The following is a 24,443-nucleotide window of genomic DNA, read 5'->3' as shown; positions in this document are numbered from 1 at the left end:
AGTGCATCAGAAACACACAACCTCTCAGCTGTGCCGCTGCAGCGCACTCACACCTCTGTGCTCTATGGAAATTGGGATTGACTGAAATCCAAGAGTCACCAAAAACAGGGGGGTTTCAGTAATGTCAAACATGCATGGGCTGTGAGATCAATACCAAGTCCTGATCTCCAATTGATGAAATGCCTCTCCTCCTGGCTCCGGGGATAATCTCACCCAGTGATTTGTCTGTGGAAGAAACGCTCTGCACAACATGCAGTGTTCCTGCACTCTGAGCTCTCATGTTTGGAATCCTTTTATTACGACAGATTTAGATCCAATTAAACATAAGATTCTCATCCAGTGTAGGAGGTAGACTGTCAACCACCAGACGCATCAGCGATTTAAAAAAATTACCTTAAATCAACCTGTTTCCTTTGATAAGACAAGGACTGTGTTTGTGTTTTTACCCATGAACATGATCAGACTGCAGAGCTTACGCAAACCATGCCAACAACATTTCTGCTATATTTAGATGTTTAGAATGTTAATGGCATCTGACCATAACACAGTTGAGGTTTTAACCTGGACCATGATCTGTCTCTGACTGGAGGATATTAACAAAGCTGGATATGAGCCATGCCTCCTGGTAACTGTTACTGGATGAGAACTAAAACAATATGTTACCAGAAACACATTGGCCTGTGGCTCCTCCATTTTCTCAGGAACAATGAATGGTGACCCCATCAGGGCAGGCAGCCCAGCAATATATGTGAGTGCAGTCTGTACACATCATAGACTGAATAAATACAATCCCAAAACATTTGGGACACAGTAGAACATTTTTGTAAAAACTGAATTTAATGTAGCCTGTGCTGTTTTAAATTTGATGCCAGCAACAAGTGTCCAAAAAGTTGGGACAGGGGGCATGTTTAAGTTTTTTGCATCACCTCTTTTTTTAATAACACTCTGTAAATGTTTTGGAACTGAGAGGACCAGTTTGTGGAGTTTTTAAAGTTAAATGTTGCCCAATTCTTGCCTGATATAGGATTTAAGCTGTTCAACAGCTCGGGGTCTCCTTGATTGTTTCATGATGCTCCAATTTACTGCAGGCAGGCAAGTTAAGCACCTGGACTCTCCTACTCAGAGCCATGCTGTTGTAATATGTGCCGAATGTAGTTTGGCGTTGTCTTGCTGAAATATGCAAGGTCATCCCTGTAAAAGCTTTGTCTTGATGGCAGCATATGTTGCTCCAAAACCTGTATATATTGCTCAGCATTAATGTTTCCTCCCTTTTTGTATTAGCTAATATATGAGCACTTATGCATCCCCATTCCATCACTGAGTCTAGCTTTTGACTTGCTGTTCCTCTCCTCTTAAGGGCAACACAAGCGGTGACCATGCTTCCAATTTAACTCAGTCAATCTTTAATGGGCTCAGGCCCAGAAAAGTCACTGGTGTTTATGGTGTATGGTTTCCTCTTTGCATGATGCAGTTTCCAGCTGCATTTGTGAATGCAGTGATGAACTCTGTTCACAGCAAGGTTATTATAGTTTTGCATTTTTCATTAGTTTCTATTTTTATTTCGTTTTGACTTTTTGTTTTCAATTTCAGTTTAGTTTTAATTAGTTTTTGAAGCGGGTTTGCTAGTTTAGTTTAGTTTCTATTTTTTGAAAATGCTTAGTTTTAGTTTAGTTTTTATTAGTTTCAGTATTAGTTTTAGTCTTTTTTGCCTGTGTGCCTGGCCAGGGGTTAGCTTCTGTTTCAGGGTAAGGGGGCTGGGCACTCTCTCTTGCCTTGACAAGGTATGCTAGGTTAGCCGTCTTGTGTGAGCTTTTAAAATGGACTTTAAGATTAGTGGGATTTTCCCCCTTGAGAAACATATTTTCAACATATTTTATCACCTTCCATTGCAAGGCACTTACTCCTATCAGAGACAGTCATATTCAAAGTAATCCCAAATGGGGCTCTGCCGCTTTCTCCTGACTTTCGCTGCCATTAACGCTCTGCAGGCAAAGTGTGGATGAGCCAAATGAAGTGAAACTGGCAGAAAACAAACAAAAAATTAATATCTTAAAAAATAGGGAATACTGGTAGATACTCTGTAGGATAGTACTCTCCCTGGGGTGTCGGTCAGAACACACTGGACAAGAGACAGGATGGAGCTTTAACCGTTTAGTGAATATTCTCCTTGTACAGCACAACAGTACAGCAGACCCAATGAGGCCACAGAGGCCAACACATCAAATAAATACACAAACATAAGGGTGATGGTCACAATATGGACACTTAGGCTAGCATTACTGACCCTCTATAGTGTTAAATAATATGGTGATTCACTGATACATCCTTAACAATAAAATAAGCAATAAACAATAATCATTGATACAGAGATAATGATTCAGATGCTACCACTACAAGTATACTAATAATCATATCACTCTAATACCACTGCCACCAATTAACCATTAACACTTATAATGATAAATGAACAGAACAGGATCATATGGGTGATTAATAATATGAGATGACGCATGCCCTCATGGCGTCTATTTGCTCTCTCGGGAGTTTTAACACACGTGAATGCCTATGGACAGGAAAAGTCAGTTCTCCGTCTCATTATACTTACTTGTTGGGCATTCACACAGGAACGGTTATAAACAGGGCAGGTAGTCGGAGCGAGAGAGTTCGTCTCTAATCCTCCCGCAATTCTAGCTCGCAGTGAGTGCGCGCGCCCGTCAGCTGCAGGCTCCGTTTGGCGCGCTCCCGTGCAGATGCAGAGAGCAGAGACGTCCACCCGATCGTTCTTGATTTTTTTTACATATCCACTCGAAATACTGAGTTTAAGACTAAAACTAAAGACATTTTCTCTATCATTTTAGTTTATTTTAGTTAGTTTTGTAAACTCACAATACAGTTTCAGTTAGTTTTCGTTTTTTTGTGAAGCCTCGTTTTTATTTTTATTTCAGTTAACGAAAATGTTTTTTCACCTCTCGTTTTCGTTATTTCGTTAGTTTTCGTTAACTATAATAACCTTGGTTCACAGACAATGGTTTCCTGAAAGTGATTTTGAGCCAATGCAGTGATTTCCACTACAGAGTCATGTCAGTTATAAATGCAGCCTGAGGACCCAAAGAACACAGCCACCCAATATTGTTTTTTGGCTTTGTACCTTTTTGTACAGAAGTTTTAAAAAAGTATACATATACAGTGGGGCAAAAAAGTATTTAGTCAGCCACTGATTTTGCAAGTTCTCCTACTTAGAAATATGAGAGAGGTCTGTAATTTTCATCAGAGGTACACTTCAACTATGAGAGACAAAATGAGAAAAAAAATCCAGGAAATCACATTGTAGGATTTTTAAAGAATTTATTTGTAAATTAGGGTGGAAAATAAGTATTTGGTCACCCACAAACAAACAAGCAAGATTTCTGGCTCTCACAGACCTGTAACTTCTTCTTTAAGAAGCTCTTCTTACACAGCCTCAAACAGTCAGACTCCAAACTCAACCATGGCCAAGACCAAAGAGCTGTCGAAGGACACCAGGAAGAAAATTGTGGACCTGCACCAGGCTGGGAAGAGTGAATCTACAATAGGCAAGCAGGTTGGTGTGAATAAATCAACTGTGGGAGCAATTGTAAGAAAATGGAAGACATACAAGACCATTGATAATCTTCCTTGATCTGGGGCCCCACGCAAAATCTCATCCCGTGGGGTCAAAATGATCATGAGAACGGTGAGCAAAATCCCAGAACTACACGGAGGGACCTGATGAATGACCTGCAGAGAGCTGGGACCAAAGTAACAAAGGCTACCATCAGTAACCCACTATGCCGAGAGGGACTCAAATCCTGCAGCGCCAGGCATGTCCCCCTGCTTAAGCCAGTACATGTCCAGGCCTGTCTGAAGTTTGCCAGAGAGCATATGGATGATCCAGAAGAGGATTGGGAGAATATCATGTGGTCAGATGAAACCAAAATAGAACTTTTTGGTAGAAACTCAACTCGTCATGTTTGGAGGAAGAAGAATGCTGAGTTGCATCCCAAGAACACCACACCTACTGTGAAGCATGGGGGTGGAAACCTCATGCTTTGGGGCTGTTTTTCTGCAAAGGGGACAGGACGACTGATCCGTGTTAAGGGAAGAATGAACAGGGCCATGTATCGTGAGATTTTAAGCCAAAACCTCCTTCCATCAGTGAGAGCATTGAAGATGGAACGTGACTGGGTCTTCCAGCATGACAATGATCCCAAACACACCGCTCGGGCAACGAAGGAGTGGCTACGTAAAAAGCATTTCAAGGTCCTGGAGTAGCCTAGCCAGTCTCCAGACCTCAACCCCATAGAACATTTGTGGAGGGAGTTGAAAGACGTGTTGCCCAGCGACAGCCCCAAAACATCACTGCTCTAGAGGAGATCTGCATGGAGGAATGGGCCAAAATACCAGCTACAGTGTGTGCAAACCCGGTGAAGACTTACAGGAAACGTTTGACCTCTGTCATTGCCAACAAAGGTTATGTTACAAAGTATTGAGTTGAACTTTTGTTATTGACCAAATACTTATTTTCCACCATAGTTTACAAATAAATTATTTTAAAATCCTACAATGTGAGTTCCTGGATTTTTTCTTTTCTCATTTTGTCTCTCATAGTTGAAGTGAACTTCTGATGAAAATGACAGACCTCTCTCATCTTTCTAAGTGGGAGAACTTCAAAATCAGTGGCTGACTAAATACTTTTTTGCCCCACTGTATATGTATACTGTATATAGTATACAGTTTCAAAATTTGGTATGTTGTCTTTGTAGTACTTTTTAATTAAGTATTTTGTTTAGATGATTTGCAAACCATCATGATCTGTTTTCATCAACATTTCACAGCATCACAATTTTTTTTAAATTGGGATGCTGAAAATTGGGGTTGTAAATGGACGACATGACAGCTCAGAAAAAGTGAAGCCATAACATTTGAGTGTTCAAGTTTACAACAAATTCAATCTTGGTTTGAAGCAGAAACCTTTTTTCCCTTTAAAAAAACACTAAGCTTTAAACGAGACTAGTAGATGGTATTCTGTCTCATACTGCATCAGTTTATTTGCACAGTTTCAGAATTACAAACAAAGCTGAGCTGTTTGGGGGAATTGCGCTTCCCAACATAGACACCCCTGGGATACTCAACAACAACAAAACAGCAGAAAACGAAAAAAAGGCTAAGCTAAACACAAGACAAAGCTACCTCCTTACACTGTACCTGATTTAAATATACCCTTATGTCATAGCTTGTATCAGCTTGGCCTTCTACCTCTGCACCGACGTTTTTCAGTCTTTGCTGATTGCATTGAATGTCACTGAGCCACTACTGGCTGTAGTAAAGGTCATACTGCCTGACTCCTCCATGTCATCTGATGAAACATGGGTTTAACTTTCAAGTTTAATACATGTCAAATGCATTTTTTCTCAAACATAGTGTCTGTTGTTATAGTAAGTTCTTATCATGCCAATCATTTATCAATGTCTTCATTTTTCTGAGAAGTTACATTTTAATTGGTTAATTAATGTTATGAAAAAAGGGTTTCACGTCATGACTGAAAGCTCTGTTGACAAAACGTAGCTTGTGCAACACTGTGTCCTCCAGATTAGCATGGCAGACTTGAAATTGTGAGAGAAAACTGTAATGGACACAAACACAAGAGTCACTGAACTTTCCATAACTGTGAGTGTCTGCTTCAAACCAGCTGAAGAAGCTGTTATGCTTGAGATTGTGCAGACTGAGGGATCTTTGTTCTTTATGTTGTGTTTTCTCAGTAAGTCAGACATGTGTTGTGGAAACTGGAAGGGTTGGGAGGTGATTAATGTGGCTCTACCAGCCATTCCATACTCCATGGTTCAGAACGTCCATCTTCACATGTATCAAGAGTCAAGAAAGTCAAATTTGACGTGGTGATTGGAACACTGGTACTTGACAACAATGAATATAGAAACCAAAATTCTAATCTAAAAACTTTATATAAAAATAAAAATACTATCTGTACAAAGAAAGGTATAGAAGTACTTTGTAGTCAATGATACAGACATGGACTAACTGGCTACAACAGGTAATGTGATATGATTTTTGAAAGAGCTGACTGAGAAGAGAGAACACTCATGTTGTTTATAAAAGCAATGCATTTTGGTTTTTATTATAGAGGATTTGTTCACATGTGGCCACAATAGAGCAATACCATCTGTGTAGGCTTCAAACAAACACAACACTCCACGAAAAACTGACGCACATAGGGCGCTTTGACATCTATACTTTACTTAATTTATTCAGAAGCCATGTAATAATGATACAGTGTAGCATTTTAGTTCTGGTAGGGATCATTTTCACTCTGGCTTTTTACAGACTAAAATACAAACTGAGATATGTCATTGAATGGGCAGTTTTGTTAGAATTGAGTGCAGGTCTTGCCTCTGGTGTCACAAAGAGCTTGAGAAGAGTTGATTAAATGCATCAGTGGAGTTAAAGAATACAAATTGACCACATTATGACAAAAAAATGCTCTTTTTTATATTACAGAGAGGAATTTCCTATGAATTTCAATGTTACTCCATTTTAATGGGCTTATTGAACTGCCAAGGTAAAAGGAGTTGAAATGGCTATTTAGACACATCACAGTTTTGTGAACTTATTATTGACTGATTCAACAAAATCACAACTCGCTTGCTGAAAAGCGAGTTTCCAAAGATACACAGAATGCTAAAAACTCTCCAACTGAACAATTCACAATCAACAGATGGGTGCAATAAAAGTCAAGCTCTTGAATTCATCCCTTTAGTTGGTCTGTTAAACCTCACAGCAGCCAAAACAAACAGCACTAACAAGACATTTGCACTAAAGTTTGATTACAATGCACCACACTGATTATGTGTGAAAGCACCCCTGAGCTACAACCTGCATGTATAACATCAGCTCTCTGGGTTTTTTATTAGGAAACAAGACTTCTTAACAATGTGTCAGTGATATCATCCAGCAAGCTTAGCATCTCTAAATCAATTTGATCACAGATTAGTCTTGAATATCAGTTTACTTTTTCTTTTTCTCGAACAACGTTCATTCATTTAATACTGGCAATAAAGAGGATTCAGAACACTTACAACCAGTGGCAGCCATCTTGTTTCAATAAAAATTCCTATACAGCACTCAACGCTGCCCTATATTATAGAAACTGCTGTGATTGGCCTGACAAGAGAAAGTCTGTCTTGAAAGAAGAGGGGACAAGAATAAATCAGACATTGTCTTGCAGGTTGTCTGGTTCTTAAATGACTGAAATTTCAAGTCTGGCTCTTTGTCCAAAACTCTGTTACTTCAATCCATTGCATCAGTAAAAAGGGACACCAAGAAATAAAAGGTGCTTTTATTTCACCACGGAGACTTGTTCCCTTTCCACAAGCTCTGAATATTCAGAATATCATCCGCCCCATCTCACAACATTAAAACCAAAATAATCTGTTTATCGGGGTAATTTGATGTCAGAGTCTAATGCCGGAAAATTAGCTCACATTAGCTCAATTGGCTTACTGTGCTGCCCTGTGGTTCTTTCCTGCAATATGTCCTGCACGTACAGTCCTGCAGAGTTTTCCTTCATGACCAAAACAAGGCCAAATGTACACTGAAGTACTGTCAAAAATCTGATTTAAAATTCTGCTGCTAGCAGCTTTCTGTTGTGCAGTTTTTTTCTGCTTGTCCGCAGGTTACCTGGTTTGTTGGCCTGTTTATTTTATTTCCTGTCCGAGGAATCGTGTACAGGAGAAGATGTTGGGGAAAACCATATAGCACTAAAACATGGAGTATAGGGTATCTGGGGAACAGAGTACTGAAGTGAGAGGAAATCAGCTGAGGTGTGTTGAAACTGTGCTCAGTGAGAGCACTTGTAATCCTAACATGATGATCTGTGCCAAATAATGTGCTGTGTAGATAGTATTATTTTCCTTTTCTGTGAATGGCCACATTTATTATCTTTTTTTGGATGAAGTCCTCTCGCTCCTGAATCCTGAAAGCTTTTTAAATTCTGACTGCTGAAACACCACACAGATCAGAGTGTATTACATGCCTTTCAGACAGGGCAAGTAAAAATCCTCACACAGAATAAAAGGCTGACCCATTTGTTTGAATTGAAAGGAAAGATTGTCCCCAAAGGGAAGAAGGAAAAATGAATACGTCCTCTTCCTCCACCTGTGCACAATACATGTCATAACAAATTATACGCCAGCAAATATTCATTATTCTTCAGAAAGTACGGGCTCAAAATGATTGACGGACAATCATGTTTCTCAGACAATGAATCCTCATGACTTTTGTGTTCCCCAGACTTTTTCTCAAAAAAATCACAATGAGGCTGACATTTCTATTTTTGGGTAAAATATTTGTCTGCTGTTGCCATAACATTTTATACAGACATACATGTTCCCCAGATGATTTATCCAATCAAACAAGTTTACTCTAAACCTGTATTATTGCCAGGCTGTGTCAGATACTTGATTCTGATTGGTCCAACCCCAGAACAATAGTTATTCAACAGCAAAAGTGACAACAGGGACAAACAGATCAGACATGTCATGTCAAATAAATGTACTCGAAGGAGCACCGCACATTTCTCCTCTGCATGCTGACACTCTGGCTGTCTCAGGCTGGTCTTGAGAGTCCGGACAGTTTACGGGCACAGCAGCCTGAAGAGCTACTGGGCCCCAACTATCACTGATAGAAAAACTATCAACATCCTGCCCTGCAATCCAGGCAACAGCAGCAGAGTTGGTGAGAGCATCTCAAAGTTACTGATTGCTAAAAAACAACTTCAGCCGTATAAGCGTTGGTAATAGCAACAAGTTTGGTGAGATATTTCAGGTTGGCAGTTTGACTCCATCCCAGACCCCCCTGTCCACATGAACCACCTATGTGTAGACTAACTGTGTCCCTTTTATCATGAATATTGTGAATTATTGTAGTAATATCCAATGTTACAACTCACCAGGTGATGGTGCTTTTGATCTTTGCCATTGATCCTAGTAACTTTATGATAAAGCTTGTGTGATTCATTATATAGATAGGCTTCAGTTTTTATGCACTTTCATTAGCTTTTTCTATTTTGGACCAGTTGAAACACACTTCCTTCAAAGTTATATGATTGCTCTGCTTCTCTCATTATTGCTATGACTTCATTCCTCCCAGAGACGTGCTCACTGTGCAGCCTTTGGCCTGTTTTTTATTATTGTTGCATATATTGTGTTCTTAGCCTTAGGATTGTGGGGTGGGTTTGGGGTCGGGGCTAGGGTTGAGATTAGGATGGGGGGCTCTTTTTATTTTTATAAATATCTTTTTTATTTTTAATTATTCAATTTTAAGTTGATTTTATGTTCAGCACTTTGTGTTACATTGTCATTGTATGAAAAGTGCTTTATAAATAAAGTCTGATTGATTGATGGATTGATTTTGTCACACTGTTATTATCACAGCTACTTTAGCTAGCCATGCTGGGTAAGTGTTGACTAACCTGGTCCCTTACTGGCGAACACATCACTTAATTGATGCATTTCATTGCGTCTGCAGCACAGGCCTTGCTCTTCCTAATTCTGTCCCTCTCTGCTCCACCTCTCCCTTTCTTCCCCTGGAGATACTGCTGTCTGATGTCAGTTGAGAAGCAGTAAGTAGAGGGTTGCTATGTGCATCATGAGGGACACTATGATGTTATATTTTGCAGATGGCGGCTGAGACCTGACAGCAACTGACTGACACAATAAAACAACTGAGAGTCACACTCATTTATGATGATGCTTGCATTTAGAGAGGTCTATTCACACATTCTTGCTGTTCACACTGACTGCTCACGGCAGTCCAAATAGACCCTCAGGCCACGGGGAAATGTCCCAGTGCTCCCAACCCGCGCCTGATGTTAATTCTCCAGTTAGTTGCTAATGAAACATTGAAATATGTGTTCAAATAAATGGTTAATCATGTGGTAAAGTTAAGTATGTTTGATGAATGTCCTGATTTAAAGATACAGGTGCATTCAATGTGATTTTCTGGCTTATTTTGATTTTTTCAGTCAGAATGAGCTTTTGGAACATCTTTGTATCATTTTGTCATGAACTGTCGATTGACATGGAGCTTTGTTGCATTTTGCTTTTACTGAATCACTTATTTTCCAGCTCAACCAGGCCTGAGAATATTTTTCATGATGCTTCAACTTATTTCCATTCAGTTTTATGTGTAAATTGAAAACGTGCACAGAGCACGAACAGGTCTATGGATGCTGGCTTTCTATTAAATTATAAGTTACTGACATAATAATTTAGCTGAAAAGAAAGTTGGGATCCAGTCCAGCCTCACAGAGCTGCTAGCATGGCTGCAGACTTTCGGACTGTGTAACTTTTCTTGTCTTGTTCCACATATCTATTTTTCTGTAAGCCGTCCCCATGTATGGATATACCTAACAAAAATAAGGACAGTGCCAAATAGTAGGTACCAGACATGTGCCAGGTTGTGTTTATTTTAAGGAAATCACCCCCACACACATGCAGTCTTCTGACAGGCGTTTCACAATAACCTAAAAGGAGGAGAAGTTGGCAGAGATGCTGCATCATTCTCAGTTTGTGCTGACTGACTCACCATTTCCTCCCATCAGACAGACTGAGGAGGTGTAGCTACATGATAAAGGAGTTTTATTTCTTGGAAAATCACAACAGTGTTCTTGAGGTAGACTCCAACAGTACATCAAAATTCCTCCCAGCAGAGAAAGATAAAAGAAATAGTCCTGTTTTTATGCAGAGGAGTGTGCAGATATACACTACTGTCCACCGACTCACTAGGACACGCAATGTACCACGAAGACGCTTCATTCTCTGTTAACTATCGCTCTCAAGTTCTTTAGCAGTAAATGGAAGTGACACAGTCTGCAGAACTATGCAGCATCTCAGTTAAATTAACTTAATAACCCTAATTAAATGAATCATAATAGAATCACGAGCTAAATATGCAGTAGCTGCTTCATGCTGACTTGAAAAATGAACGTGTCTTCTGTGACCATAAAACACCATAAAACGTGACGTCTCATATTTTCATGTTTTATTATTCATTCTGTCTGCAGTACCCGACTTTTCATGAAGTGCTAGATAAGCTGTCAAATCCCATTATAGCCGAGGTGTCACTGATTGATTGAACAGAAGCCTAAACTGAGGGAATCCAGGGCATGTGATGACTGACTGATAGATTTGTCAGAATAAAAGAGTGCTTGATATGGGATTCAGATTTTTAGGAGGTGTTAGAAATTTAGTTTTCTGCAAATACTTCTTTTTCTTCAAGGGAATTATTTATTCGGATGCAGAGAGAATTGAAATAGTTCTTTTGTTTCTCAGCTCTAACTCAGACTGAAGACTTAATGGGAAAATCCACCCTTGGATACACTGCTATGTATCATCAGTCTGTGAGACTCACTGCATGCCAGGAGTGTTTACTACTGAGGTGGCATAAATTATTTTTTGGGCACCAAACTTCCCCCAACTCTTCACATCTGCTTCAACTCCAGTTTGTGTTTTCCTGTTTCCTGAATGCATTTCGACAACTGCCAGGGGCCAGTGAGGGCAGGTTTGTTGCAATATGTTGCTCTATGTGTTGGCTGAGAAAGTGTAGCATATAGTGAAAGTCAAAAAAGTCATACCCCTGGCTCAAATCACAGCATATCATGGGGCTGCATTGCATTGTGGTTTGTTGAGGCTGCTGTCAGTGTTGAAATTGGTTTCCATGCCTCTTCTATAATGTATTTCTCTTTTATGATGGATTGTTGAATGCCCGTGTAAAATTGTAAGACAATCCTTCAGAGTGTGTGACACTGAAACTAGAGGTTGCCCCCAGAAGTTATAGCCACCTGGAAATGTTACAGAGGATGAAACATTACATCCTCAGACAACAAAATCTGTCCAGAGAAGCCTGCGTACATCCCCCAATGGCAGATAATCAAAAATGCTTCATGACATAGTTCCTTTAAGCCATTTGTATTAATTGCTCAGATAAGACTGGAAAATGGATAAAGACTTAATACTTTGAAAACAAGATTGTCCTTCAGAAGAAAAACAACAGAATATACTTTATAAGTATACATTTTTTTCTAATGACATGTTCCTTCAAGTGACAACGCCCTCAAGCAGTTTAAGAATTATGACTTCTGTCAGTGGAAGCAAAGGGAGGGTTTGATTTGATGGTGCTATAAAATCAACAGAGGGAAGAGGTCCTGGTGGTTTGGTCTGTACTTTGATAGGGAAGCTTCTGTTAGCTTCTTATCTCCTATCAACAGTCAGCATTGTTTGGTTGAACCCATTTAGTTTCAACATATAGAGGGCATGGATCTGGGTTTTAGTATGGGAAGTGTTCTGCTTATTGCTTGTAGTATGTTAGCAGTGAGAACACTATTGACCAATCACATCCTTGCAGACCTTGGTATATGCCAGAAAATCAGTCTGTATGGAGAGCAAAAGCAGATGGGATGCAGTCCACAATTGTCAGTAAATTTACATGATGGTAAAAAAAATTTATTTAGTGTGAAAGTCTCACTATAAATGGACTTTTAAAATACATGTTGTCATATAAATCAGACTGAAACAGCAATAGCACTTATATAATGTGGTTGGGGATCGACTTTCACTTGAATGTATACCTCTGGGTCTGCCCCAAACTAGACTAGATGTTCTGCGCATACTGGACAATACGGATTCAGGCTTTGACCCAGAAGTCAAACAGCATAAATGCATAGATGAAAGCCAGGTAGTAAACAAATCCTCAACAGAAGAAGGAATTGAAAAAAGGTGAAGCCATTGTATTGTGTGTAGCAAAGGTACAGGGCTGTAAAGTTGTCCATGCTTGTACGATTCAACATACAACCAATTAGCCTCTTGCTTACTTGTTCGGTGATTGTTTTGGTAAGTGAGGAAATAGGTCAACCAGTAGACGGTCCAATAGTGATTAGTTAAAAGGAGGAATAGCACCACTTAGTGTAGCGGTGACTTGCATACTTTGTCAATAAATCAATTCTTGCCTGGTGCTTATATACTGGGACCAGGACAGTAGTCTAATGAAACTGCCTGATAGAGCTACAACCTTAACTAGAATTGGTTGTTCATGTAAATGTACTGAATGCACCTGGCTCAAAGCGGTGATCTAAGGACATTCCATTTATTTATACAAACAATTATCATTCAAGTGCAGCTGACTATCTGTTCTAGATCAAAAATTTCAGACTGTTTGCTGTGTCAGGACAGCCAACCAGTGAGTGGAACTCCCCATGTCCTGGAATGTATCAGGAATAACCAATTGATCTTCAGCGTTAACAAACAACCATTTTAAAGTTATTTTCTTCCTCTCTTGAGAACAGACCTGACAACTTTTATTTTGACTCTTTACAAATATGCTTCATGATTTTCTTATTTTGGCAGACTTGAGATCCGTCAAGCAACAAGAAAATCAGTTTCTTTTTCTGATTCAAATCCCTGAAGTGAGCTAAAGTGAATTCTCTGTGTAACTAAGCATTAACAGTGAAACTTAGACTTACCACAAACTTATTAACAGACACTCCTGAGGCACTGGTTTAGCTCAGTGGTTAAATTGCTGCATGCATAGAGGATACAGTCCTCTAAGCAATGGCTCCAGATACAACTCCCTCACCATTTGTATGTCATCCCCACTCCCTCTTGCCTGTTTTCCACTCTATTCACTGTCCTATCTACGAAACGGCAATCCTCCAAGGACGTAATGAACCAAGAACTAACAGGGTTTATCCAGAGGAGCAAATTCTACTTGACTTTTGATCTGAACACACTGGTGATGGGAAGATTAAACTGATTTGTATTGATACACACACAAGGGCAGTCATGACACCAGTGCCAGTATAGCAGCTGTGTATGGATGAAATTTATTAATTAAATCGAGATGCTTCAAGTAATGAATGTCTGTATTAGTAAAATTTGATCCATTTAACATTATATCTTCTATGAATTTATTAAGAAACGTGACTCATCCAATAAATTGACATTTTTTATTTGTATTTTATTTTTCCTGTGTTAGACCCACATGTATATACACTACTGTATGTGCGCTGCAGATGTATACTTACATTTGCTGAATATTGTAGAAGTTGTCTTGCAAAACAGACATGACAGAGGCTGAGTGAGTGAACCCACCACTTGTGTGATGTGACCATGGGAATGTTTACATTTTTTTTTAATTTGTAGAGCTCTTTGTGAAAGGTTAATTCCTTTTTTATTGTTCATGATATAGAAATGTGTCTCTGCTGCTCACTAGTGAGTGAACTTACTACCTCTGCTACTCACCACTACACTATTATCATATTATTTTAGCCTGTACATATAAGTCATGCCTATTTGTTGTTCTTTTGTATTTATAGCTGATGTTATTGTTATTGTTATTATATTTTCATTTTTATGTCTTATTCTTATGCCTTGTACAAAGAGAGCACAGTTTACCATGTCAAATTCCTTGTGTGTTCAAGCATACCTGGCCAATAAAGCTGATTCTGATTCTGATTTGGGCTGATTCTGAACTTCAAGGGGGAAAAAGCTGTTATTTATTCAGGTCTACTTGCAAATGAGCTCTGCGCAACCAGTGCTTTAAGTGAACTGATACACTGTGCTACATCTTCTACCCTCTAGTGCACCAGGACTTTTCCAGAGTGCCATGACTTTTTTTTATCAGCTGCCAGTACCCTTTCCTGTCCTCTCCATCCCACAGTTTCTGTTGGCTATTCATACTCGCACCTAAAACACATTGCCCATGGAACCCTATGTGACGTTCACGTCCTTTTGCAGCTGATACATGGCGTTCACTTATTGCGAACTTACAAGCCTCAACAGTGTTGGCTAAACGAGGAAAATCTGAGTTCAAAGAATATGACAGCAATGTTGCCCTGGCTCCAAAAGGTCACAAAGAGGACATGAACCAAAGCAGAGCTGGATGATGACACAGGTCTTCAACAGTCCAGCACACTGATAGAAAGTGAATGAGAGGTACTGACACTCATTGTTTTCCACTTAAAGCACTGATGTCAAATATTGAATTACGTAAACCCAACAATTTTAGCCATGCTAGCAACATGTGCTTATGGACTCATTTTTGGTTTGTTGGTTGGTTGGTTAGTTAAGCCTGAAGTGCAGACTGAAATAATAGTTTAATAAAAAATATCTCTAATTTGGCAGCACTCTCACCAGTTATAGCTGTACGTTGTGTTTTGTGTTAATTAGCATATGGTAGCATGTTAAAAAGAACCTAGTGACCATCAGCCTGTATTCACTGTCATTATGAGCTTGTTAGCTTTTAGCTCTAACCATTGTTGGTCATATGCAGCTTACAGCTTCACACTGCTGCTCTGCTGCTAGCTTGGCTAGACTTTTGTTTTGTGATTTTCCCTCACAGCTCATATCAGTGTTACATCCTTTTGGATTTTGATTTTGGCTGTTTTCAATGACTGAACTTGTTTTTACATTTTAAAAGCGGATTTCTATTAAAGCTTACTCCTAATTAGCACAAAACTGATTTAAGCTGATTCACCACTGCCTGAACAATATGGCCCTGAACTGAAAAGTGAAGAGAAGTTTAATATCACATTAAATATTCATCATGGTTTATGTGTGGCTGCAGGAGGGAAGGACCACTGGAGATTGTGTGATGGGAAAGGATGAATTAGTTTGATTTATCTCTGTGACTGTGGTCTTTTTCATCTCTAACCAAATCAGTTTTGGTAGAAACCGGACTGCTAATACTTTCATAGTTTTAAAACTATTTCTCGTATTGTACCTTATAATCCTAAAAAACACAGACCCACCTGATTTGTTTATATCAGGCAAGTTAATTTGATTTTGGGCTTAAGTGAAGGATTGGGTTATTGTGTATTATAAAGTGCATATAGGAGTTAATGATGTTGTCAATCAATGCTGACCTCAATTTAAAATGGAGGTTTGGAGGTCAGCTAAGCGATGACTTTCATTTCTTTTCCCTCAGCAGCAAAACATTTTCTCAGTGATCTACCTGCGACAATCACTTGTCTGACTTCAGGCTTCCGCCAGATGCTGTAATGATGACACAAACATCAATTCATCCTATATGTTCGGTAAATAAGAACATCTAACCCAGAGTGAAATTCAATACCGTCTGTGTCGAAGCGTGGAGAGGGAACATCATATTTTCAGCCTGTGCAAGATTAAGCTATTAGCAGGCTTGAGCTTGTACTATTAGTGCATCATAATGAGAATAATAAAATCGCGAAAACACCAATTGGATGAAAGATGAGATGCTAAGATTAATTATTATGACACAGCAAAATTGCAGGAATTCATTGGAACAAGCCATGCTAGATTACAGGGTGTTATTGCACACATCCTGTGTTGCCTCTCCCTGCATGCTGCTAAGTTTGTTAAATGTATTCCACCTCCTCACCAGCCCAGACATCACACCTCCAAAAGGGAACATCTGTCAAAAGTCAGAGCCATACATATCGCTCTGTGTGTGTGTGTGTGTGTGTGTGTGTGTGTGTGTGTGTGTGTGTGTGGGAGAGCTCGCCCCACACACACAGCAGCCTGAGAGGTGCTTAACACAAAAAAAGATAAGTCTGACGTCTGATTATGTGCATTTGTGCAAATGAGTCCTGCTGCGACGTCTTAACTCGGCATGAAATCACAGCCTTGAGTCGAGTGAAAGGAGGTATTCTTTATAAATCAAGCTATGTTTATACGTTTAATGCTAAAAGTCTGTCATTGACAAATCTAAAAGCTAGCACTTCATAATAAACCTTTATAGAGCTTCAAGTGAGTAAGTTAATGCCGCATGAGGTCGTGTTAAGGCTATAGGTAAGAAAACACTACAAGAAAATCGGGCCAATTTTGGGCCTCATTTCCCCGCTTGTGACAAAAATCAGAAAAGCCCAGATCTCCTGATGGTTTAACAGATATTCTCATCAGATTTTCTCATGGTGTGAGGTATGTTAGGGCTGACTTTTCTAACCCCAATCTCCTCAGATGATCCTGGTCACATCGATTTGAAATTGTAAATATTAAACATGTTCAGTATTTATAAATCTTGTTCTGTGTCAGGAAGTCAACTGACTGAAGAAGGAAGCACAACAAACACAGCCATAGCAACAATAGGAAAAGTGAAGCATAAAGTTAGATGGACATCAGAACTGGAGGACACACTTGTTTTGATTTGTGGCAACAACATGAGTGTTTACACAACGTGTCCTGTTAAATGTACCACATTTGAACTGAGAGTGAGATGAGGCAAACAGAAATTGGCTATGCAATGGATGTACCAGGTAGCTCAGTAGCTGTCAATGTTCAGCTTGACAATCATCCAGCCATCTTGACTTTAAAGTCACGTTTGACCGTGAGAGACTTTGTCAGATTTCCAGTTGTAAGACTGTGGACTGGGGTTGTCGGTAAAGGGAATCTGTTAGTGTGGATTGCTGTGTAGGCCGTCTCTTTGCACTCAACACATGATGAGAACAAAACTGTAAAATCTGTCATTATTTGTCGTCTTGTGTGGAGTCTCTCACATTTTCAACATCTGTTAGGATGTTCCAAATCTTTAGCATGGACCAGCCTGAAGGTGTGACTTGTTCCAAACCAGAAAACATCTTGGGAAATAGGCTGTTTTATATTTCCTTGTAAAGTGTATTTCCAATGATGTTGAACAGTAAAAAGCTGAGGTAGTAATCACAGTATTGAGCCTGATGCTGTGTTCAGCTCTTATTTGGCTTTTATGAAGAAAAAACCCAACTTTGAATTCTGCATTTAAAAAAATGAACATGTTGATAATTATATTTGTGTTATCCTCAAACAGGTTCCTGGTGCAGCAGAGCAACTTGAGCTGCAGTGATGTGCTTAGTCATACAAAGATGTGTATTACATTGATTTTCTTAAATCACCACTAACAACATAATAAGTGATACACAACACAAACAACGGTGCTGGATAATAGCCATCATATCAAGTTCTTCTCAGGCCTTTGTCTTCCGTTTTGTTGGTGTGTTCGTGTTTGAATCAAATTGAACAAAGTCATTTTTCATGGATTCATCAGGTATGGTAGCAGCAAAGTAGTCCAACCATGGATCATTAAAAATCCAGTCTTGCTGTTAGTGTAATTTTTTAACCCATCAAACAAGAAGAGGACCAAAATGAGAATTGATGTCAAAAGATAAAAACTTCTTTACTTTGGAAAAACACATATGATTTGTCTACTCTCCTGCAGAGTGTGTTTAGCGATATGACTTTCTGTTTTTGTCATAAATAGATTGAAAAGATTCAGAAATGTGTGCTGTCCTGCAGCATACGCACAAACTGATGTGTTATGAAATGACATCCTGTTTTTTAGAGGCTGTTCTACTCATGTGGATACCCTCCGTTTGGCAAGTAAATAACAAATATTGAAAACTATCAGACTCCCTGCACATGATGGAAGCCTGCCGTCTGTGCATTTACGCACAGATGAAGTGCAAGCTGCCATATTGGCAAGCCGAGGCAGTATATTTTGATCACTCATCATCTTTGTTTCTTATTCCTGAAATTTTAAAGATGGAGTTTGTATTCTAGCGTTTAAATATTAAGCAAATGTTTATTGAGTAAAATGTTCCCACAGCTGCAGGATTTGTATTATGCAAACACTGATGAGATCCATAGGAGCCATTAGTTTTTAATATAACCAGGAGGGCGACACGGGGAGCCACTTTCTGAGTGCAAATGCAGGGAAACATGAAAACAACTTAATAAGTAATTAAGGCTTGTTCTGGCCTGAATTGGTACTTCAAAAAACTGGGTTGCTCATCAGAAAGTTACCATTACTTTGCTGCTGACCCTGTCAGCTTGAGAAATTAGTTAAGCTGAAAACAGTAATTATTTTTAGTCTGTTTTTTTCAGATAGCGCCTGTATCAGTCAGTTAGATGCACCTTCCTTTTACCCTCTCACAGAGCACTTTAATTATCCCTGAGCAGAAACTCCTCGTCTTATTAATGCTGGCAAATTCAGCCCAAGTACACGAATCACCTTTGGCTGAGACAGTGGGATTTTCACCTTAATATTTTCTGAGCCAACTTTGTAGAGGAGGTGATCCCTAGTTGGACGACAAGCGCTACAGCTGCTTTGTGTGCACAGAAGTGTCTGACATACAAGGGAGAGAGAGGGCTTTTCTTAATAATGTGCCACAGGAAGAGCATGGCAGTGCACAGTTCAAAGTGTTCATCAAAATTCCCACTGGCCGAGTTCAGCTCGCAGAGTCAGAGCCGACCTGCTGAGCTGAGCTATGCTGGAGGAAATCTATAGAAACAAATTTACTCCAAGTCTGTTGGTCTGTGCATGTGCAGAAGATAACAGGCTTCAATTACAAAACTCTTTCTCCTAATTGAAAATGCAGCTAATAGCTTAAGTGCTTGCTATCTGGGGTAGCTAAAATAATGTGCAGGGGGCTCCATGGGTTTGGGCATTTCACAATATGCTTCTGAGGGTGGGATTGAACTCTGAAGCTGCCTCTCTTTTTTTTTAAACATCATCCCTCCCTCTCGACACTCTCCACTGTGTGCCATTCAATAAAACTGAAAAGCCTCCTCATATATCAGGAGGGATTGTGCTGCACTGCCCGTATTGTGATGCAAATAGCCTGAGACACAATCACTACGCATCGTTGGCTTCTAGCACTGCAACATGGACTGAATTCTGACGCAAGTTACATGGATAATAAACAAGATACTGTGCTGGATAAAATATTGCAGCCGTTTGCAACAGTTGGAGTGCGTAAACGCACCACTTGAACCTGAACTTGCATAAAAATGGGGTGGTGATTTCAAAAGTCCCCTGCTGCACTGTCTGTTCTTTCTTTGCATTGCAGTGTTTGGCACAACACACACTCACACACAAAAAAATCCCATTACATTTTTAACTACTAAGGCTGCTCCCCTGAGCTGTAGAGGGCATGGAATAACAAAGCTGGGGGAAGTCTCGGCTCCTTACCTCTGATGGGCTATTAGTTATTCTAGCTAGCAGAAGCCCCATTAGGTCTGCCATTTAATGCTCCCATGCCACATTCTCACATGAAGGCTACAAGATTGATAAGCCGACCATCTCACCTCAAGCTCCCCTTGTGTTTGAGAAATGCTCCACCATAGATAATCTGACATAGAGCTGATTTAGCCGCCTGTGTACCACGCAGTGTGTGTGACATTACTGAAAACAATGAAACATATTTGTGCCAGGCCCTCAAGTGACTTCAGGATATGACAAAACATGATTGTAAGTAATGCTACAGTACAATCCACTGACTTAAAACACATTATAAGATGATTTATAGAGTCCAAACAGAAATATGGGAAATGAGCAGCTGTGTTAGCGTGAGATAAAACTTTGTCTCTGAGCGGTGCTGACAGATACAACGCAGAAGAAAGATGTCGCCTGTTCACCCCAGCATGTCTGCTCAGTCTGACAAAAAGGTGCAGCTAAGATTCCAGTGACACAACATATTTCCCAACACAACATATCCTGTTAATCACACTTAACTACACTGCCAAATGAAAATAAAAGCTGCTGGACAAAGGAAGACGGATGCATAGCATTAGGGAGGAAAAAAAATAGAGTACACAGACAAAAAAAGTGCCTGATCAAGCGGGAGCAAATTGATTAGTTTTTCTGTCTCAATCGCTCTTTTCCAGAAGAAGTTCAGAGTCAGTTTTGTGAAGTAGCCCGGCCTTAGGATGGGAACTTTGGTTCAAACTATCGGGCACGTTTGTTTCTTTATTTTTATATAACTCATTTAACAAAGTATGATGCAGTTTTATTTTAACTGCAATAGTAAACAGAAGCCAGACAGAAATTCTAGCCCAGAGGCACAATTTATCTTTTATTTGGCCGCTGGTCTTTATAGTCTTCTCCAGCCTCTTGTGACTGTTTGAACCCTGTGAATTAAACTAATGAGTAAAATCTAAAGGAGGTGATTCTTAGAAGAAGAAACTGTGAATGGGATGTATGAGCTGTTATTATGATTGTTACATTAATGTAAGAAATACAGCTAAAACACATATCAGCACTCACAAGACTGGTGTGTTTGCTACTACAGCTGTGATAGCAAACACAAGAAAAGAAAGCAAAGGACCACCTGCACAGTGACTTGATCTAATACCACTCTTTATCATTCCACGCAGGGCAGCAATTCATTTGTGAATAAATAACAGACTGGCTGATAATACAAAGATTCATCAATGGACTCCTTTATGTCAGGGATGACAGATGAAGCCACTTTGTGTGTAATGCATTTCACTGTATGTAAGTTATCCACAGAGAGGAGCTGCCGCTGCAGTTTCAGCTAATGGGACTCATATTTTAACAATAAAACTGCATGATTCACAACAACAGCTGGGTAATCATACGGAACCGAACAAACCCAGCACACTGCAAAACAAGTCACCGTGCACTGACCTTTACTTCCTTATCCCAAATCACACACAAGCAGAGGAGAAAAAAAGTATTTTTCTCTGCAGATTGTTAGAAAATTTACCTCTCATGCCTCGCAGTGGAAATGGATTTTTGGAGGGCAACGGTCATACCTCGCATTCCCTGGAGCCTGAGATGGTGTATGTGTAAGGTCCTGTCCCATTAACCAGCACATCCATAGTCTCTGAGTGTGAAGGCTTGTAGTCCACATAGTACTCTTGAAGTGGAGAATTAAGGGAGCGCTCGGTCTCCCGCGCCTTTTTCTGGCGTTTTTTGACCGCCGAGCGCTGCTGAAGCTGCTTGATACTGCTGGGGTAGCGCTTCCATGAGACGTAGATAACCAGGAGAATTATAGCCACAGATAAGAGAAGGGCCACAGTACCGGCTATGATCTTGTGGAAGGACACATACTCTGCGTCTGGCAGGGGGATGGTGGGGGAGGCCTCAGAGGGAGTAGGGGAGGCTGTCCTGTTCCAGATCAGCTTCTTATCCACTACAGACTGTGTGGGAAGAGGAGGCAGCTCAGGCTGAAATGCTAAAGTGAGAGGGGAAGTGGTCGTCGTTGTAGTGGTGGTGATAGGGGAAGGTGTTGCTGTACAGATATTATATGTCTCCACCACATCCGTCACTTTCTCTCCTTGAGCCTCCTTAGGGCCAGCACAAATCATTGTGGTCTCCTTGTTGCCCTTAAAGGCTTGGAGCCAGGCCGCTAGGGGACATATGTTGGGATTACAGTACCATAAATTACCCGCCAAACTGATGGTGGTGAGGGATATCCAAGCCTCCACCGTCTGCTGAGACACATTGCTGAGCTTGTTGGAGTCAAGGTTAAGTGTCTGCAGATTGGGGAGGCACTGAAACGTACTTGGGTCCAGCATTTGGAGCTCATTTCCTGAGACGTCCAGCTTTTGCAGTGAAGTCCACATCCACGGCAGACCTTGGGTTAGCAGTTTGATTCGGTTCCACTGTAAATAGAGCGCCCGAAGGTTAGTCAGGCGAGGGAAGTGGGAAAAGTTAATCTTTGAGAACTGGTTGTGCTCCAGATGAAGCTCAATGAGCTTCATGAGTCCTGCGAAGGCGTTTCGTGTCAGACTCCGCAGCCTGTTGTAGCCAATATCAAGAAACTCCAGGTTGCGACAGTCGAGGAAAACCCGCATGGGGATTGTTTTTAAGGAGTTTGACCTAAGGTGCAGACTGAGCAGCTTCCTCAGGCCAAAAAATTGCTTAGGCTGGATCACCTGCAGTTTATTATAAGAAAGATCAAGATTTCTTAAGTTTGGAACATCATGAAAGGTGTTGTTTTTCAACAGTGTGATCTTGTTTGAGCTGAGAATCAGTTCTTTGAGCCTCCGTATCCCATGAAACGCCTGACCATCCACAGCATTGATGTAATTATGGTCCAGGTAGAGCCAAACCAGTTGACTGAGGCCTGCAAACTGGTGGCTTCTGAGGTTGGCCAGGCTGTTGTAGCGCAGGGAGAGGCCCTGTGTGCCTACAGACACGTTGCTTGGCACATCACGGAAGGCATTGGATTCGCAGTATATTATTTTCCCATCACATCTGCAGCTCAGGGGGCAGGGACGCTCACGGATGCTTGGAGCAGCAAGCAGCCAGGCAGGCACCACAACTGTGAATAGGAGCCATCTGAACAGCACCTGAAGACCTGTAGACACAGAGGAAAGTGAGAGGCTAATCAGGACCAAGTACAAGAAGGACTAGAATAAAGTGAATTAACGGGGACAGAATAAAAATGAATCAGGGGACCAACCATGATGACCTACACTGTTATGAGACATGAGGGGTAATTCACAGCCTGTTTCACACACTTACATTCATTATCAGAGTCAAAGTCATGTTCTGGGGACATTGGAAATGTGATTGATAACCCCATGCCTCAGGCTAAATCTGTCACATAGTTGGAGAGAAAAAGCTCCTCCGGATCCCCCCGCCTGCAGTCATCACTCACGAACCGCAGGAGGCAAAGACACCGGTAACAATAGCTTTAAGTGAATTCTCATTATCCAAACGACTGAAGACTTTGCGCAAAAATACAGACCATTTGTACCTTGAGAAACGGCGTACATACCCATGTTTGCACGGTGTCGACTCCTCCTCATGTTTAGGGCTCTCTGTTGCATGCGTCCCGGGTCCACATGTTAGACGTTTTGTCCAAATAGTTGGACACGCACCCAGGACGCCTGTTTTCAAGGAATAAAAAGGCAATTTGCGTCGCAGCCAGATCCGTTTTGCGCACGGCCGCACACCTGTCGGAGATGTGAGTAGCTCCCGAAGGTGTGCATCCACCTCTGCCTGTAGTTTCCTCCGTTACCGCACAACATCAGCCTGATAATAATGCATATTTCAGACCACCTTACAAAGTCCTTGGGTGGACGCACTCGAGCTTGCAGCTTCGTGAGAATGACACTCTTTAGCGCGCGCACTGGGAGGCTCTAAAACACATTTTAAAGACCGAGTCGCCAAATGTTAAATCTAGGTTAAGTGACGGAAAAGACACTGGAAACCGACCAAAGAAAGAATTTAGTGAAGAAAAAACTGTGTTCCAAAGCCGACAAGTTGGATGTTTCCTGATTCCTTGGAGGAGAGTGAAGGGGAAAGGCGCAGTCTGCTGTGGATTAGAGTCGTTGACCGTGGCATCAAGAATAAATCAGTTGTATAGCAACAGGAATGATGTTGGTGGAGGATTAGACTGAAATCCTGGCGCTCGTTTCAGGACTTGAGATGCCCTCTCCTGGTCACTGAGTGATTCTCAGCAGCCCATATTTAAGTAGACTTTATTGTCCTCGTGAGCAGAGGCTGTATGTCAATTAAAGAGCCAGGGGGAAATAAGTTTGCTCCTCTGCATTTAGAAATATGAAATTATTTACAAACTGAGCCTTTCAGTACAGCCTTCATTATCGGACAAATCTGATGCCCCAATTAGTGTTACGCACAGAAACAAAAAA

General features: G+C 40.6%; 1 protein-coding gene across 3 annotated transcripts in view; it reads right to left on the bottom strand.

Annotated features, from left to right (window-relative positions):
• The window catches only part of LOC117818423 (leucine-rich repeat transmembrane neuronal protein 4), a 66,314-nt gene extending 42,092 nt beyond the window's left edge, over nt 1-24,222 (bottom strand). The window contains exons 1-3 of one of the 3 annotated variants that reach the window (XM_034691284.1): nt 23,567-24,222; nt 21,545-23,143; nt 20,864-20,945 (exon numbers count right to left, since the gene is read on the bottom strand). In XM_034691284.1, coding sequence (XP_034547175.1) covers nt 21,588-23,143; nt 23,567-23,618 — 1,608 coding nt within the window. In that variant the 5' untranslated portion in view covers nt 23,619-24,222 and the 3' untranslated portion in view covers nt 20,864-20,945; nt 21,545-21,587. Of the gene's footprint in view, nt 1-20,863; nt 20,946-21,007; nt 23,144-23,566 lie in introns of those variants that run through there. The other 2 variants (XM_034691286.1, XM_034691283.1) reach the window with 2 other exon arrangements.
• Between the last annotated feature and the right edge of the window lie 221 nt (nt 24,223-24,443).

Source organism: Notolabrus celidotus, chromosome 9 (genome assembly GCF_009762535.1).
Source record: "Notolabrus celidotus isolate fNotCel1 chromosome 9, fNotCel1.pri, whole genome shotgun sequence".
Classification (NCBI taxonomy): Eukaryota; Metazoa; Chordata; class Actinopteri; order Labriformes; family Labridae; genus Notolabrus; species Notolabrus celidotus.
This window is presented reverse-complemented; position numbering and strand designations above follow the sequence as displayed.